Below are 19785 nucleotides of genomic sequence, written 5' to 3'. Positions count from 1 at the left end.
GCCAGAAAACCTACCAACCCCCAGCCCTTTCTCTTGGCGTGGAGAAACCCACCAAACCCCAACCCACATTCAGACCGGTTTCATCGATCCGTTCTACCATGTCTGCTTCGGTGGAATGATCTTCTCCTACCTCGCCGCTCTGCCCGTAGAGCATCGCCATCTCGAGCACCAGCAGCACACCAAGGAACACGACCATTGATTCATTCCTCAGGTTTGGGCTTTCTCTTTTTTTATTATCAATTCATTATTTGGATGTCTGAATTGGGAAGATTCCATTTTGTTTAGTTTTGTTCGTTTTTAGGGTTTAAGTTTTACTTTATGTGATTTGGAATTTTTTTTTAACTGATGAGATATTCAACTGAGGAGATTTTTCTGGGTTCATTTCATGCTTGAAGGACCGAGAATGGCCGACATCAGGTTTGGGTGTGGCTGTTCGACGAGAGAGAGAGAGAGAGAGAGAGAGAGAGAGAGAGAGAGAGAGAGAGAGAGAGAGAGAGAGAGAGAGAGAGAGAGAGAGAGAGAGAGAGAGAGAGAGAGAGAGAGAGAGAGAGAGAGAGAGAGAGAGAGAGAGGGTGGGCTCACGAGATCAGTCAGAAGGGAAAATTGGGTTTTGGGACCTAGGGATTATGAAATTTTGGTCTGGTACAAGTTGGTGTTACAGGTTTGTTTTTGGTAGAAAGAAACCCCAAAATAGGTGGGTGACGGCTGGAAAGTTATGAGTTTTTTAGGTATGGGATTCAATCGATTCTGGCCATGGTGGTTGTGGAGGTGCGTAGAAGGAAGAAGACGAAGGGAAAAGAGAAGAGAAAGGGTCGGGGTAATTTCTGGGTATTGAAAAGAAGAAAGGAAGAAGATGACAGAAAAAATAAATAAAATAAAATAAATTTATAATTTTAAAATATTTTTTAGTTTTTATTTTATTTTAATTATTTTTAATTAAAATTATTATTTGGACCAATAAGGCTTCAACACGTGGCACTCTTGAATAAATTCACAAAGCAGTTAAATTTAGGACTAACGGACTTACGAATGGTACGACCTTGAGGACTATTGCTGATATTTCTCGAGCTTGAGAACTAATCTGTAACAAAGTGACATTTTGAGGACTTTTGCCGCAAATTTTCCTTTAAATTATTAAAATTGTTAAGGCCAATGAAAACACGTGTACATATCGGTAAACTCAATTGGTATTTAATGGCCAAATTTAACGATGCAGAATTAAAGACAAGAGGGTTTTACAAAAAAAAAAATTAAGTGTATAACAATTAAAAATAGGGAAATTCTACCATGTACCTTTTTAAAATAGATATATTGATGCACCCCTATCTGTTTTAGCATCCGAAATAATTTTTATTCAAATTTTTTCTCATGGTCATGTACGTTATAGTTATTTAAGACATCCTGCAAAATTTTAAGAAATTTGAAAAAGTTTAACACGCCGAAAACTATGTTCAAACAGTGTATTGCACGCGTGACTATTTTATTTTATATGCGTGTGAAATCAACTGTTCGAACATTGTTCTCTATACTGTAAATTATTCTGAATTTCTCAAAATTTTATAGGATATCTTACATAGCTATAACATACATGAATATGAAAAAAAATTAGACTAAATAATTTTCTGAATGCCGAAATAAATTAAGGGTGCATCAATACATCCCTTTTAAGGGGGTGCATTGTAGAATCACCTTTAAAAATATATGGGGATTTAGCCGCAAATTTCTCTATTTTTTTAATTTATGTTCAGAATAAATTTTAGCTTATGATTAGTATTTAGTGGCCAATAAAAAGTTGAGTTGATGACATTATGTTATGAGTGTTGATGTACATTGTCACTAGTAATAATACATATAGAAAATTTTCATACCACATCGTCAAGGTTACAAATTTTAAAAGAGAATCTCAAGTATAAAGGGTGACTTTTGTAATTCTCAATATGAAAAGGAATAATATATATTTTTTTGAATGGAAAAGTATTTCATTAGATAAAAAAGAAAATAAAACTCATCATTCTCTTCTAAAAGACATGAGTGGTAAAAGCTTATCGTCAATGAACAACAGTGATATAAGTCTTGTGTCAATATAATTAGAGAATATCTCTTTCACTGTGTCTGTACTGAAATCATTAGAAATGTAAATTAAAATAATTATAATTAGTGATATAAGTCTTGTGTCAATATAGTTTTCGGCGACATATTCTTGTCCAGTGCCTTGTACTATTCAACTATCTTAAGGTAATAGCAATTTTTGCAATGATCTATTTCAGTTCTTATATGCACTTAGTAGTAGACACTAACTCTCATTTGCCACTAGGCCCCAGGTAAAAGTGAAAAAGATTTGCCCTCTGAGAGTATGGTAAGTACTATAATGCATTTGTTTTAGCAAGTTATACAAGCATTTATTTTTTGTTCAGTTCATTTTGTTCATGCTGCATCGAAGAAAGAAAATGAGTTAAATTGAGAGTTTTGTGTCATTAATATTAGTCATCTTAATATTTTTATTTATTTATTATTTTTTTTTTGATGAAATATCAACTTCATTAAATTAAATTTCTGAATACAAAATGTCTAGTATAGAAATTGGAGCATTAGACACAGAAATAAGACGACCAGATAGAGACCGCGACATCCTAGCAACAGCATGTGCTACGCGGTTTGCTGATCGTTTAACAAAACAGATTTTAACAAAAGGCAAAGAAAGCATAAGTGAAATACAATCTTGAACCAAGTTCTCAAAGATAGAATGAAGAGGTGAGTGGCTGCGAATAGCTTGGATTGAAACTAAGCTATCCGATTCCAACTCAACATGTTGCCAACCTTGGTGTTTGATCTAGCTGAGAGCTTCTTTGATGCCCATAACCTCCACAACCTCAGGAACAAAGACACTATTAGAGCAATGGGCTTTAGCATCGATGAGGGATCCAGAGTCGTTTCTTGCAACCATTCCATAGCCATACTGGTGGCCACTAGCAAAAATAGCAGCATCAACGTTTATCTTGATTGTATTTATACCTGGTTTAGTCTAAAGCTCAGCTCCATCATCACAATTACCAGAGTAAATGTAAGAGAGAGAGGTGTTGTCTTGAGCTTTCGCCAACGATCAAGAGCTATGCGGGCTGATGTTACAACATTTGCAATAGAAAGCGCCTTATCTTTCCAAACAATTGAATTTCTGGCTTTCCATAAGGACCAACAAACCATAGAGAGGGAACAGACTCGGTCGTCATCAAGGCAGTCAAAAAGACTATCCAACCAGCTAGCAAAAGAGAGATCAAGTGAGACCCCAGCTGGTAGGCCCATGTGACTCCAACAGGAGTGAGAAAAATTGCATGAGAGAAGGATGTGGGAGATTGTCTCTGGTGAAGCATGACAGACAGGGCAAAGCGATGGAATATCAACATGCTTAGTTCTGAGATTAACACAAGTTGGAAGCGTCCCAGAAGCAGCACGCCAGAGAAAGTTTCTAACCTTTGGTGGGATCTTCAATTGCCATAACTTGTGCCAGAAACCAGAATTGTTGCTACCGAGTCTTGGGTCTTTGGATTGTTGAAGAATACGGTAGGCACTTTTGACAGAGAAATGGCCAGTGCTTTCGTTAGACCAGGTCCAGAAATCCGAGGAAGCAGAGAAGCTTAAGGGAATGCTTAGAATCAGATTAGCATCCCGATCATTGAACATATCTCGAACCAGATCAATATCCCAGCTTCGGTCTTCAACCGAGAAAAGAGAGCTTACATGATGACCAATGAGACCCACATGAGATGAGGTTATGAAAGGATTATCAGGATCGGGTAACCAAGGTTGGTGCAAAATATGAGTTGAAGTTCCAGTACCTATAGTTCTCCTAGCTCCATGACGAACCAGATCTTTTGCGCTCCAAATACTTCGCCAAACAAAACTGGGATTACGACCCAAATCAGCTGAGAGATAATCATCATGGGGAAAGTATCGCGCTTTATAAAGCCTGGAAACAAGAGAGTCGGGGTGACAGAGAAACCTCCACCCTTGCTTAGCAAGCATAGCCAAGTTAAAATCATGGAGAAGACGACAACCTATAACCCCATTCATCTTTTGGACGGGAAAGCCGGTCCCAATTCATGTAAATAATTCCATTGCCTTTGCTATTCGTAGTTTTCCACCAGAAGCGAGCCATTAGCTTTTCAATCTCATTACAAGTGCCAAGAGGGATAAGAAAAACACTCATGGCATAAGTGGGAAGAGATTGGATCACAGTCTTCAAGAGAATTTCCTTGCCTGCACCAGATAGTAACTTGCCAGACCAGCTATTGATTCTATTCATGACTTTATTTCTGAGAAAGCCTAGAATAGCATTTTTATTCCTTCCAATAATATTTGGCAGACCCAAGTAAAAGCTGTTTTCGGAAGCTTCAGGCATATGAAGAGTAGTGTAAATACTGTGGCGGAGCTGACCATTAACATTCGGGCTGAAAAAAACTGACGACTTACCAAGATTAATCTGTTGTCCAGAAGCATGTTCAAATCGTCTAAGGAGAGACATGACGCTTCTAGCAGAACCATTATTAGCTTGGCAAAAAACATAGCTGTCATCAACAAACAGCATATGATATTTACTGTACAAGTTATGTATCTTTTTATGAAGCTATCTTACTGTGCACTAGGCTAAACTATGATATTTATCACTTATTTTATTTGAGCATGAAGGTTCGATTAGTTTCTTTTCCTTAATAGGAAAGTTTATGCCTATTGAAAGGTCATTTTTATTTGGAGTTTTATGCCTATGAATACAGATTTATGTGAAGACACAACTGTAAAGATTAATTTTAACAACTTGACGTTGCTTCCAGAAAGAGGAAATAAAATGATCATACGAGGAGCATGTTAAAAAGCTGCTTGAGATGACTCCACCAAACCAAAGGGTAAAGATTTTCTTCATAAAGTTGATCGAGCATATACTCAGAACGTGAAAAGAATTGGGTGAGAATGTCTCAGATGCCTCATTTTCTCTTGCTTAGACTTTTAGAAAGAAAATTGATTGTTGTTATGAAGCTTAATTTATTTACGAGTTATCTTTTTGTGCTTATTAGGAAGCGTGATGGCTGTCCCCCATTTGAAAAACAACCTATAGAGAAGAAAGTTGTCCAAGATGGAGCTAAGAAACGGTATGCAAGTCCACAAATTTCAGTCCTTAATTATCCTATAAAGCACTTGTCTATTTGTTACTAGCTAAGGAGTTTTTTATTTTTATTTTATAATATAATGTATATACAGTACATAGTATATATCCTATCCTATTAAGGCATTCTGTGTTGGAGAGACTCTTTAGCTATTTACTTACGAGTAGTGATCATTTTATTTGAGATGGGTATGTCTTATATGTTATTTGAGAGACTCTTTAGCTTTGTAGGTGACAGAACTGGGGAATATCCCTCCTACTGGAGTATATGGAATGAATGGAATTGTGGGTCTCTTCGTGGCTAAAATTAAAAATGAATATATTCCTAGTCCCTAGCCTTGTGTTTTACTTCTCTGTACTTCTGTATAATTTGTTTTGTCTCCTCATAAGTCATAAATTGGTTTATTTATTTTTATATCCATATAAAATTGATAAACCAACATGCTTCTTGATTATATTTCTTTCTTTCTTATGTGTTTGAAATATGTTTGTTTATATATTCTTCAGTAGGCCAAGGTGGAGACTTGGAAATAAAGAACTTATTAAGTTTCTGGTATCTTGTTGTATTAGTGTAACTTGTTTCTGTATGCTATCTTACATTAGTCTTGGTGTTCTTCAACTCTGTTGTACTACTTCTAGTATTTTCGGTTATTTGTGTCGTGTGTATATGCGTAGTTAGTTAATAGGTTTGATCGCTTAAGTCTGTTAGAGTCTTGTTTTCTTTAGTCGATTTGTAATGAGGTCCGGTATATATAATGCTGGCCTCTACCCCGTTTCTTTTCAATTCAATTTTTCTTTCTTCTTCCGTCTAAACATTCTTTTTACATTTCTCAACATGGTATCAGAGCGGGAAAGATAGGCTTTCCCGTCCGATCCTTCCAATTTCGTGTCTTCTTCTCCGCATCGTTGTGTACCTCCCGATCTTCTTCTTCGATCGTGTTCTTTCTCTGTCCATTGATTCCGCACAATGGCTACAGATGAAAACCAAACCAGTATACCTGCTGCTGTTACTGATCTTGGGAATCCTTCCACTCAAGCTAATCAAGCTCTTCAAGTGTCTTCTATCAAGAATCCAATGGAGGATCCAGCCAGCCCTTTCTTCCTGCACCATGGGGACAATCCAGGAAGTGCTTTGGTATCTCAACCCCTTACTGGACAGGACAATTATGTCTCATGGAGCAGAGCAATGCAACTCGCAATTTCAGTCAAAAACAAGATCGGATTTCTCGACGGTTCAATTCCTAAACCCTCTATTTCTGATCAAAATCTTTATAATGCTTGGTATCGTAACAATAACATTGTAATTTCTTAGATCTTGAATTCCGTTTCTAAAGAAATCTCTTCTAGTATCCTTTATGATGAAAGTGCCTCGGGTATTTGGAATGATCTAAAGACTCGTTATCATCAGAAAAATGGTCTTCATATATACAATTTGAGAAAAGATCTCATGAATCTTAAACAAGAAAATCAGACCATAAGCATTTACTTTACTAGGCTTAAAACAATATGGTATAAGAACTAACAAATTACAGGCCTTCATGCACTTGCAATGGATGCACTTGTGGAGGAGTCAAGAGACTTCAAGATCATTATCACATGGAGTACATCATGTCGTTCTTGATGGGACTCTCGGATACATTCTCTCAAGTTAGGGGCAGCATACTTCTCATGGATCCTCTACCCGAAGTGAATCGTGTGTTTCATCTTGTTACTCAAGAAGAACAACAAAGAGGAACAGCCTCAAATATCAACAACAATAACTCGGCCATGGCGTTTGCATTCCAAGGGGACAAAAGAGGGAACCAAAAGCATGATAGTCAAGTTGGAAAATCACATCCATCCAAAAAGAAATCGTCCCTACTGTACTCACTGCAACATACATGGTCATACCATCGAAAAGTGCTATAAAATCCATGGATATCCCCCGGGTTTCAACAAGCAAAACAAATCTAAGGAGGCAGCTACGAACCAAGTGCAAACTGGGGAAGAAAACATCTCTGCTGCAACTGAAAATCACACTATTCTCCCCCAACCCTCCTCGGCACAGTACCAGCAACTTCTGAACTTACTCGCCTCTCAAACTAATGGTATGAATGGTAGTGATCCTAGTACTTCAACAGGTAATACAGGTATCATTCTATCACACCATTCAAGTTCCCCTTTTCTAAATTCCTGGATAGTTGACACGGGAGCTACTAGACATATATGTTCTGATATCAAAATGTTTCAATGTATATGTAAGACAACACCAACTAAAATAATTCTTCCAAATAATGATAGTGTTAATGTGAATCAAAGTGGATCTGTTGTTCTAGGAAACAACATTGTCTTGACCAATGTTTTATATGCCCCACTTTTCAAATACAATATCATCTCTGTAAGTTACCTCACTAAGAATTCTCCAATTTCTTTTTATTTCACTGCTGATGAGTTTACAATACAGGACAATGCCAACAAGAAGACGATTGGAAGAGGTAGTAATGTGAGAGATCTCTATATTCTTGACACTAGACCAAGTCCATCTCAAGTCTTCTCTGTCTCAGATGAAGTTTGGCACTCGCGGCTTGGACACTTATCAAATAAACGACTGAATCTACTTAAAAATACTCTCAATTGTAACATGTCCGATTTGCATAAAACTTCTCCTTGCTATATTTGTCCTATTGCTAAACAAAGAAAACTCCCTTTTCCAAATAGCAATACGGTGTCTAATAAAATCTTTGATATTGTTCATTGTGATGTTTGGGGACCATATCATGTTGTATCACACACTAATCACAGATATTTTTTTACTTTAGTTGATGATTTTTCCAGATTCACATGGATATTTTTGATGCAACACAAATCTGATGTTAAGTTCATTTTGCCTCAATTTCTGACCTATGTTCAAACCCAATTTAAGCAGGTTTTTAAGGTGTTTCGTTCGATAATGCACCGTAACTGGTGTTTAAGGATTTATTTTCTAAACATGGCATTCTACATGAGTTCTCATGTGTTGAAACACACGAGCAAAATGCAATTCTTTGAAAGAAAACATCAGCACCTTCTCAATGTTGCACGATCTCTCTATTTTCAGTCTCGAGTTCCTATTAAATTCTGGAATGAATGTGTATTGACAGCAGCTTATACACCCTTGTTGAACAACAAAACTCCATATGAATTGCTTTTTGATAAGTTGCCTAGCTACCAACATCTCAGATCTTTCGGATGTCTGGTTTTTGCTTCAACTTTATTAAATCGGAGAAACAAATTCTCTCCAAGAGCCCGTACTTGTGTCTTTATGGGATACCCTCAAGGTGTAAAAGGTTACAAGCTCTATCATATAAATAATAAACAAATGTTTGTGTCTCGAAACGTTGTGTTTCATGAAAACATTTATCCTTTTCAAAAACTAAATAATGAGAATACTAATATTGATCCTTTTTCTCTTAATATAATTCCTCTTTCTGTAACAAATGACATGTCCGGTTGTGAGTACCCCACAGTTCTAACAATGCTTCAAATGGTGCAAATCGCATAGAAGATATCGCAATAATTCGCATCAAACCGAGGCAGAACCCACTCCCATTGGTACACCGGCGGTTCCACCACATCAAGTTACCGTCCCCACGATTACACCAGAATTTTCACACGCACCGAAGCTTCATCACCACAAATATCTCAGGACCTTCCAAGAAGATCGAGTAGACAATCCAAACCACCTGGCTACTTAAAAGATTTTGAATGCTACTCACTCATCCAAGATCATTCTTCAACTCCACATAAGATTGATAAATTCATTTCATATTCTAATTTATCTGAAACTCACAAAGCTTTCATCCTTGCAGTTTCGTTCAACAAAGAGCCAAGATCTTACTTTGAAGCCATACAAACCTTGGCTTGGTTGGAAGCAATGCAATGCGAGTTGAAAGCACTTTCAGACAACAAAACCTGGTCTATAGTTCCTCTTCCAGCCAACAAAAGAGCTATAGGATGTCGCTGGATTTATAAGATTAAATACCATAGTGATGGGAGCATAGAAAGGCTAAAGGCCCGTCTTGTTGCCCAAGGTTACACGCAACAAGAAGGGCTAGATTTCTTTGATACTTTCTCTCCCGTTGCAAAGATGGTCACCCTTAAATTACTCCTTGCTATATTTACCATTAAGAACTGGCACATTTTACAACTCGATGTTAATAACGCCTTTCTTAATGGAGATCTTAACGAGAAAGTTTACATGGAAATACCACAAGGTCTGACCCTACCTTCTTCTCTTAATGCAGGAACAAAAATGGTATGCAAATTACACAAATCGATCTATGGCCTGAAGCAATCTTCCAGACAATGGTACAAGAAGCTATCCGATGCTCTTCTCCAAGAAGGATTCAAGCAATCTCAAGTCGATTATACTTTATTCACTAAAGGATCCGAAGACTCTTTCATAGATCTTCTGGTGTACGTAGAGGATAGCATCATTATCGGTCCCAATATATCCAATCTACACCAGCTACAGAATTCTCTACATCAAAAATTCAAACTCAAAGCTCTTGGAGACCTCAAGTACCTCCTCGGTTTGAAATTGCCCGTGCTAAGGAAGGATTATTTCTTTGCCAAAGAAAATACACACTCCAATTACTTGAGGATTCAGGTTTCATAGGCGACAAACCCAAAGAAACACCCATGGATCCTAAGCAAAAACTTAACAATGATGAAGGAGAAAGTTTGACCAATCCATCTCACTATCGACAACTTGTTGGAAAACTGCTCTATCTCACCTTATCTAGACCGGACATTACATATGCCGTGAATACCCTCAGCCAATTCATGGCGAACCCTCGTACTACTCATCTACAAGCCGTTCATCACCTCCTCAGATACATCAAAGGCAAACCTGGACAAGGTCTCCTCTATTCCAGAAATTCTTCTTTGCATCTTCGTGGATTCTCCGACTCAGATTGGGCCTCTTGCCCCATCACTAGACGATCAACAACTGGGTTTTGCATCTTCCTCGGAGATTGCCTTGTATCTTGGCGCACAAAGAAACAACCAACCATCTCGAAAAGTTCAGCTGAAGCTGAATATCGAGCGTTGGCTGCCACCACAAGTGAAGTCACTTGGCTTCAATACCTCCTAGAAGACTTCCACATCCCTCAACCTCATCCCGCATTCATCTATTGCGACAACAATTCAGCCATTCATATCGCAAACAATCCCACTTTCCACGAAAGAGCGAAGCACATAGAACTAGATTGCCACTTTATCCGTGACAAAATCACTAATGGATCCATCCGACTCATTCCTATTTCCACTACTCTACAACTTGCTGATGCCTTCACCAAGCCACTCTCTTCACCAATACGCATTCACATGTCTCCAAGATGTCGTGTACGACATACACTCTCCATCTTGAGGAGGGGGTATTAAGTTTACGGTATCTTGTTGTATTAGTGTAACTTGTTTCCCCGTATGCTATCTTACATTAGTCTTGGTGTTCTTCAACTCGTTGTACTACTTCTAGTATTTTCGGTTATTTGTGTCGGGTGTATATGCGAAGTTAGTTAATAGGTTTGATCAGTTAAGTGCATTAGAGTCTTGTTTTCTTTAGTCGATTTGTAATGAGGTCCAGTATATATAATGCTGGCCTCTCCCCTGTTTCTTTTCAATTCAATTTTTCTTTCTTCTTCTGTCTAAACATTCTTTTTACATTTCTCAATAGAACTCTCTCAATTGTGGAAATGGTCAGATCAGAATCCGGTGTGTTATCTTGGCTTTCTAAAATGATTTTATTAACACTAACATTTGCCAGGATGTGAACTTAATTATCTTCCAAGTAACACTAGAAGTGGAATTATTTCATAGTGTCATAACTATCTTTGATGTGTAAAGTTAAATCTTTTCTTTTGTTAATTTAGAAATGAGAATCCTAGCAATATATATAATAACAGTAACATAATTCTCAGTTTTAATTCCTTTAATCTTTTAGGGGAATGAAAAGAAATTCCCTTGTATTTGTAAAAGAGAATATTAATACAAATCATGAGAAAATAATAATAAGGTAATGATTACTTAAATATACTTGTTTTTTCCCTCTATTTTCTTGTCTCCAATTTTCTTCCACTAACTATACTTGGATAACTTTGACTACAATTCATTTTAGAGTTTTGAAAGTAACAAAAATCTGTTAGATATGAAGTTTACAAACAGATTTTACTCCTAAGTCCTTGTATTTAACTTAGTACGAAAATTTTATATAAACTGAAATCAATGATTTTTTTTTTTAAAATGAAATCAATGAACTTTTATATTTTATTTTTAGAAACCAATAATTTATGTAAGTTACCAAATTCCAATCTAATTATCCCAATTATGGAATACTATAGACCTTACAAGCTTGTAGTTTTTGCGGAAGGGCATGAAACAGAAGTAGCATAATTTTCTTTTCATTATTCCCAGGTTATTTGCTGAACGTTTTGATCATTGACATTTTCGGAATGCTTTAACGGATCCTCAACGTGTTCAGACTCCTTCCATTGCAGAATACTGGAAGCCATTGGCTGAAGATGTGAGCACCTTCAAAATTTTATTTACTTGTTGATGAGCCATTTGACAAACTTTAAACTCGTTTATGTTCTCTCATAAGCATATGTTGGTTATTGGTTTTCATATATCATAATCCGTATCTGGTTAAATCTTCTGGCATTACTAAATCAAATAAATTCTTCAAATTACAGATGGATCCTGCTGCTGGGATAGAAGCTGAATATCACCATAAAAACAACAGGGTGCGTAATTAACTTTTGTGGTGATTAGTTAGTTTGTTTCAGTGTTAATTATTTTTATTCTATATTATTTAGGACATAGTTTATTCAACACTGCATTAGTTCTAAAGCTGATTCAGTAACATTTCATATTTACTTGTTTACTTTAACACGGAGTTTGTGCCATCTATATACAAAATTGGCTTTTCCCATCAGTTTATAACTGTCATTTATACTATTTCCCAACGGTTTCTAAAACCGTTGGCTATATGGGTGTCATAAAAATCTGGAACTTTAAATGACGGTTTATAACTGTTGGAAAAAGTTACTTTAAATGACGGTTAAGAACTGTTGGAAAAAATCACTTTAAATGACGGTTTATAACTGTTGGAAAAAACTTCCATCAGGTAGTAACTGATGGAAAACATCTCTTTAAATGACGGTTTATAACCATTGAGAAAACCCACTTTAAATGACAGTTTATAACTGTTGGAAAAAGCTTCACTCAGACTATAACTAACAAAATACACCACTTAAAATGACGGTTATAAACTGATGGACAATAAAAGGTAAGGGAGAAATTGCAAATGTTAATACAATTCTCTCCCTGCATTTTTATAATTTAAATTTCCAATATACAATAATGAAAAAATATAATAACATTAATAATATTTTTATAAAAGAAAATTCATACATTTGTTAAGTTAGATAATATATATTAAAAAACACATTTATACATTGGTCAAGTTAGAGTGTATATCTCAAAAAAACAATCATTCATGTCCACCTATGAATAACTATGTATGTTGCTCAATCGCTGAAAAAGCAAAGCTACACGCTCGTTGTACCATAAGCCATGAGTAGACGCCACAGTCGCAGGATTTATAAATGCATAAACACCGTTCAACTCATTTTTGTTTAGTTCACGCTGCATTACACTGGTAAACAATAAAAAATTAATAACAAAAACTGCAAAATATATATTAAATTAATTATCAACTATCATACCTGCACCATACAAACATTGGAACCAGAAATTTGTAATTGAAATAGAAAAACAGTAGCAGTAATAAAGTATGAGAAAGTTACATGAGAAAAAGTAAAGGGTAATTGCTTTAGAGATACAAGGGATTTTCAAAAAAAAATTAATATACAGATTCAAAATTACAGGGTAAAGCTAATTATAACAGAATTACCTAAGCTTTTTTTATTTTTTTTAAATTAAAAAAAATAGAGACAAAGATCAAATGTCTAGGACTAACCTACTCCTATGTTATTGAGATCCCTTGTTCATGGCAGAGGAAAACCTTGGTAACATAAATACTTGAGAAAGACCTTCACGCATAACAAAAACTCTATATTCCTAACAAAGCTATAAAAATTAACATAATAAAATTTAGATGTATATGTAAATACTAAATATGTAAAGAAAAAACAATATAAAATATTACATATATATATATATATACAACATCTATTTATTTATATAATTAACTAGAAAACCTAATTAATCCCATAAAGATATGGGATGGATCTATATGATGATAATGATAGTGGAGAGAATACTGTATTCATCAAATCTGAGAAATGATGAGATTGTACCCAGAAATGATACTATTTATGGCAAAACTATATTAGTTTTTCAACACACACACACCCTTTTCCTCCTATAGCTAAATACTTTAATTAGAATTGAATCTCTACAGCTATAACAACATTAAAAATGACCTGAATACTGCTTAAAAGTTTTAAGAACAAATCATTTTTCCAACCAAGAGTAATTATCAAGTTAATAACTATACTTATTATATATACTCAACAGTGGACTTCCAGAACAGTCAAAATGACACCTAAACTCATCTTAGTTCTCAAAGAGAACTAATACATATAAGGTTCAATAATATGAGTGTGATCCTCAACAAGAGTATGGAAATTGGTACTGTTCCTTCAACAATATTATCTCAAGAAGAAGACATTGCTGATGTTCCTCTTCCTCAGAATTTTACAGATCAAGAAAATGGTACTATTAATAAAGAGATTATCGTACTAGCAACCGCCGATTAAATAAAATGTACTAAACTCTCTTTCTCAAGAGATTTTTCTTCTTTTAATTCGTTTTTTCAAAATTGTGTACAAATAATAAAATACATTAGGTTGTGTTAGTGTTCCACCAACATTTGATTTCTAGGATTAATGATATGTTGCAATAGTAGAAGTTCTTTCGTTGCAATATAAACATCAGATAAAAATACATAATGGCAAACCAAAATAATTTACACAACCATTTCTTAGGAAAAAGAATTTATCCTGATTTATAAGTAGAGCACTAAATGTGTATACTTAACAAACATATAGTTAGCCTCTATATAAGAAAAAGGACTCTTGTCCTAATTACTCCAGAATAACTGATGTGGACAGAGGAGGTAATACAGATGATTTATAAGCCAAACGATTTTTATTTTCTTGATAGCAACCTACCAGTACACACACACCAGAAGAGCAAAGAGTGGAATTGTTTTACATTCTTGTATGGCAATAGGTTATATGAGAAAAAGTAGTTGAAAAGAATGGTAGCTCCTGACCTATTGTCTATGCATTCAAAATCATCATATGACCATAAATAAAACAAAACAAAAATTAGAACATAGATACGGAGGGAAGGAATTAGTGGTATAATGTATTCACAATGAATCATCAATTTGATAATTGCGAACTTTTCTCAGATTCACACAAGCCAAACGCCAAGAATATCAATGAATAAAATATAAATACAAATGCCTCATAGAGAAGATTAGTTAATCTACATAGTAATTTCAGACATATACTTATCTAAATGAATTTTTTAATCATTGGCCCCAAACAAAAGCAAAAAACGAAAGCAGCAAAAGAAGTGGGGGTTGGGAACGGAATATTGAAAATACATCATAAGAACGAGTACAAACAAAGAAGATACATCATAATATTATGCATCAATCAAAACAATCACAAATATGAAATGGCGATATATAACTCAACATTCTCAATCACAGTATGTGTGAAAATGAGCATGAATTGCTCAGTTGAGTTCCTTCTAGACAATAGGTCAGGGGCGGCGTTAAGAGAGGCACATGGGGGAGCTAGGTTAGAAAATATAAGATGGATACTCATGTACTCACAATAGATTACAGATAAAATTGTACAGAGGCACAAATGTTCTTAAATGTTTCTCTATTTTAGTTTTCAAAACTTGTTCACATAAATATTTTAACTTATGAATTGATAACAGCAAGAAGAAATATATATTGATGCAAAATAGCATGTTTGGTACCATTTTGAAGCAACATTGCCGATAAGAACTCAAAAAGGAGCAGGGGAGAAAGGAGCTTCGACTTGGCTTCCCATGGGCTTCAACTTGGGGAATCGTCGGGCAGAGTATCGTCGGGAGCTGAGAAGAAAGGATATGCCGTCGGGAGAGTATCCTCATCTGAAATTTAGGGTTATTGTTGAGAGAGAGAGAGAGAGAGAGAGAGAAGATTTAGGGTTATTGGTTTGAAATTATCAGCCTTGGGTCCAATATTCGAACCAGCGCCTGTCCCAAATTTTCAATCAAGAATATTAATTAGGTATAAAATGCATCTTTTCCCTTATTCGGAATACTAAGTATTCCCCACAATTATAAACCGTTGGGTATACTTAGTATTCCCAACAGTTGAAAATTGTTGGAATAAATTATTTTTTCAAAAAAAAAAATTATTTAGTATTGCCAACGGTTATTTACCGTTGAAAATAACTATTCCAACAGTTTTTTTGCTTCGGTGCTAAACAGATGGGAAAAACTTCCACTTACTTTTTCCAACGGTTTCTATAGTTGACCCTCTTTAAAATCGTTGGGAATAGCCCATTTTGTAGTAGTAGCTAATATTGGTCAGTACCGGTATGCAGGTGTATTGCTGGAAAGGTCTACAGTTTTCAGCTAGACAGGACTTGGAGGGATTTTCTAAGGTACGACTAGTTTAACAATTGATCACCGACACATCATCATGTTCAATTAATTTCCCACAAGCCTGAGAAAATCAAATGACAGGGCTAAACGTGCTAAAAAGGAAGAAGCAAAGGGTTCGCACGTGAGGGGAAGAAAACCAGGTATAATGGAACCCCATCTTGTTCTTCCCTTGCTTTCTATAATAAGTTTTTCTGCATTTGCTGTGTTCTCTCGTTAATGTCTTCTAATTTTGTTTTCTCTCACCGGTACAGATCTCAACTCATGCGAGTGAGAATGATGAAGGAATCAGAGGTGATCTCGAGGCCTCTACAACCCCAATGGATGCTGAACCTGAAACCGCTGGTGTGACTGACATGGTGTCCCAAGGTGGCAGTCCAATGCCGGACGAAAACCGGAAGCAAAGCTTCCGACACGGAATGCCGGGCCCGAGTAGATGGGCCAATTGGAAGCAGATTCTGAGGCAGAGGCGGGGATCATTGAGGGTGAGGTTGATTTAGATGCAGCTTCCTGACTATATATGCCAACAACAAGTTCGATTTGGAAGAGAAAGAACTCGTCTTCATTTTCGGAATACCAAGCAAACTTTTACAGCCTTGTAATGCTCCATTCTTAAAGGTATTATAACCAACTTAGTGAAACTTTAGTGGCTCATTCCTTCAAAGCTGCAAAAATATTTATTTCTTGTAGGATCAAATCATTACTTCTTTAATGCTCTTAGTCAAAACAGTTTTGCTCTTTTTTTATTTGTGAGTTTTGTAGGCTAAAAATGAAATGACCCCTTCTAGTTTTATACATTAGTTATATATAAATATATATTTAAGAAGAAAAAATCAACAACTCATCATTAATTTTATAAAAAATTAATTGTGAATAATAAATAATAAATTAATAACTATAAAATAAAAAAACTGTATAAAAAAGAAAATAAAACTCATCATTTTTTTTATAGAATAACTGATGAATGGTTAAAGCTTGTCGTCGATGAACAACAATGATATAAGTCTTGTGTCAATATAATTAGTGAATATTTCTTCCACTCTGTCTGTCCTGAAATCATTAGAAGTGTAAATTAAAAAAAAAACAAAATTATAATTTTTATAGAAGCAATAAAAAGGTACACTTTTTCTGTTAGAATTATAAAAAATTATATGTAATATTACCTTATTGTTTCTCCATATTGGTTTTGTCTCTGCAATATTGTTGCACGGCGATACAATACATTTTTGTAGTAATCTCGAACACGTTTTGGGACCTATTTTAGAATTGTGTCAAATATTTACTAAGAAATAAATTTAGTATTTTATCGAATCTTTATTATATAATTTTGTTCTTTTAAAAGAAAATTTAAAAATAAAAAAAATTACCTGATTCAGCACTAATTGAAAGTTCTATAATATTGCTTCTGCAGAATCGATTGATATTTCCATCTCAGGAGCCTTAAAATAAAACAAATTATTCATCAATAAAATTTCACCTTTTAAATTAAGTGTTTCAAGTAGAGCTTAATAATAAACGCAAGAGAAGGCAATTTCAACTTTTGTTATATTATATAGTATTAGGCAGTATTAGGCATTAGTAACATTGTTTGCTTAAAGTTGTATTAGTTCCTAACCTTAAATATTAATTTAAATAATAATAATAAAAGGTAAATTTAATATAATTCTTATATTTTGTTAAATATATAAAATACAGTTTTAAATTTATTTATAAAAAATTGTATCTAACTAATTAATTTTATTAAATAGTAAGTTAAGTAAATAACTAAAAAAAATTTGATATAAAGTATGATTAATTATTTGCATTAATGTCGAATTTAAATTTAAATTAAAATTTATATAAAAAAATAATTATCTAATTTTGTTGATATTTTTAAATAATTATCTAAATTATATTTTAATAAATAAATTTATTTATTAAAATATAAGCACATTTAATGTAAGACAAATACAATATAATAGAGATAAGTTTAAATAATAATAATAATATATTTTTAAATATATGCAGGTTTAAATAAATTTAAATTTGAATCACAATGTTTAAAACAAGAGCAATTACATAAGCACATTTAAGAGTTTTTTGTGGCTAAACCCTGTCAACTATCATTCCACTTATACTTAACTCTCTAAATTCAAATTTTAGTGGTAAAACCCTCCAAACTATTCAACTCTTAATAAATTTAAGGTGTTATTTATTTTTCACAGTTAATTGCGAACTTGAGGTTGAAATGTTAAGTGTAAGTAAAATGATAATTGGAAGGGTTTAACCGCTAAAAACTCGCACATTTAATATAATAGAGATATAAAAAAGACATGACAACCAAATAATTAGGGTTTTTAATTCAAAAAATACATCTCACCTGATGTTGTATTGGTGGGAAGGACATTAAAGCAGGGGGATCATCTTTATTAATTGTTGGAATTTCAGTCCCATGATCATTACTAGTATGAAATAAAAAAATTAGTACTATAATTGATAAAAAAAGTGAATTATATATCATAATTATGAGATAACTAATTAATTAAGAAACTTACTTGTTGAGATTTTGAATGGAATTTGAGAGGCCATGTTGAGAATAATGTGGAGGAAGAGGAGATTCTTTAAAGATGTCTTCCATTATACGACCAACATCATTATTTTCAAGAAAATACTTTGATATATCATCTTCTTCAATATTTGATGTTGGGTATTTGAAGTTTAATAAATCTTCATTTTTTATATCTTTAACATTCTTCCCCTTATTATTATAATTATCATCATTATGAGAAGAATCATTCATCTTCATCATGATAACTAAATGTATCAAGCAATAATAATGTATTTCGAATAATTAAACAGAAACTAAGTTTGTATGTATTTAATTATCTATCGTAAAGTAGAGAAAGAATACAAAAAATTTAAGTATACTAATAATTACGTTCTTATATAGATAGACATTATTATCACTTCCTATTCCTAATTACATTAGAATTTATATATATACATGTTCTTTTTTAAAAGTTAGTTTAAAATTTATTATGTTATCTTTTTTTTTTCTTATGTTAATTAAAATTATTATCTGAGGTATATGCGGGGAAGTAATTTACAAAGCAATGATTATTTATTTTTATTTTACGGTAAAATCACTTAAATTTTTTTTATTTTTAATCTAATTTTTTTTCAAATATACGCTAATATTAAAATATGAGCACAATTATATTTTTAATCTATTTTCTTCTCACGACAATCATTATTCAGACAAGTAAACCTTGGCTCGGGTCTCCGGTATCAAGCCACCTGAATCGGACTACCAAGCCTCCTGAAAAGCCTCGTCAGCCTGAGTTCCTATACAGGCAGCGAGCATGACGTCATTACCCGGTGAAGTCTCTGATTCGATAGTGTACCATTGGGGAGCGAGGGGACTATCTGGTGGCACACGCTTGGAGATCTCTTGAAGATCAAACGATAGCGTTCCTAAGGAGCTTTCGGTAACGGTAATGGTGGTAACGATCTTGTCGTTTTTTGTTGTTTCTTTCTTGATTTCTTCTTCTGTCCAAACGGAGACTTCCAGATTGGTTGAGTTAAGTCCGTCTTTGTTGAAAGCGAGCTCTGTTTTTTAATTTTGATCGAGTGAGTTCCGATCACGAGTTTGGCGTAAACAGAGGAATTAGCTATGGGCTTTGCTTTCAGAACTCGAACATAGAGAAAGGGCATTCGTTCGATGAGGTCGTAAGCGCTGTGACTTCGGTCACTGGCTATGGATCGAAGCTTGTGATCCATTACAGTCAAAGTCCCACCACCACCATTAATTTCCATAAGTTCAAAACTTTTTCTCGAAATTGAAATACACAAGAATGTAAGCACTGGTTGTATTACATATGGGAACAATCGCTGATTTTGATCCACCACAAAGCACCATGTCCTGCAAAATTTGC

At 34.3% G+C, this 19785-nt stretch overlaps 2 protein-coding genes and 1 long non-coding RNA gene across 3 annotated transcripts; 1 reads left to right on the top strand and 2 right to left on the bottom strand.

Annotated features, from left to right (window-relative positions):
* Positions 1 to 3107: 3107 nt before the first annotated feature.
* On the top strand, positions 3108 to 16371 carry LOC133035112 (THO complex subunit 1-like). The gene is made up of 7 exons (XM_061110852.1): positions 3108 to 5141; positions 5663 to 5695; positions 10855 to 10888; positions 11625 to 11696; positions 11866 to 11916; positions 15814 to 15873; positions 16126 to 16371. Exons 1-7 carry the CDS (start codon positions 4963 to 4965, stop codon positions 16369 to 16371), a joined length of 675 nt encoding a protein of 224 aa, XP_060966835.1. The 5' UTR covers positions 3108 to 4962.
* On the bottom strand, positions 4034 to 4582 carry LOC133035114 (uncharacterized). The gene has a single exon (XM_061110854.1). It carries the CDS (start codon positions 4580 to 4582, stop codon positions 4034 to 4036), a length of 549 nt encoding a protein of 182 aa, XP_060966837.1.
* Positions 12534 to 15587, bottom strand: LOC115706803 (uncharacterized). The gene is made up of 2 exons (XR_004009654.2): positions 15200 to 15587; positions 12534 to 12830 (listed from the first exon to the last, which is right to left on the bottom strand). It is a non-coding gene; the product is annotated as an uncharacterized LOC115706803 (long non-coding RNA).
* Positions 16372 to 19785: the final 3414 nt, after the last annotated feature.

This window comes from Cannabis sativa, chromosome 1, assembly GCF_029168945.1.
Source record: "Cannabis sativa cultivar Pink pepper isolate KNU-18-1 chromosome 1, ASM2916894v1, whole genome shotgun sequence".
In the NCBI taxonomy this organism is placed as follows: Eukaryota; Viridiplantae; Streptophyta; class Magnoliopsida; order Rosales; family Cannabaceae; genus Cannabis; species Cannabis sativa.
Note: the sequence above shows the minus strand (reverse complement) of the source record. Positions and strands in the feature narration are given on the sequence as shown.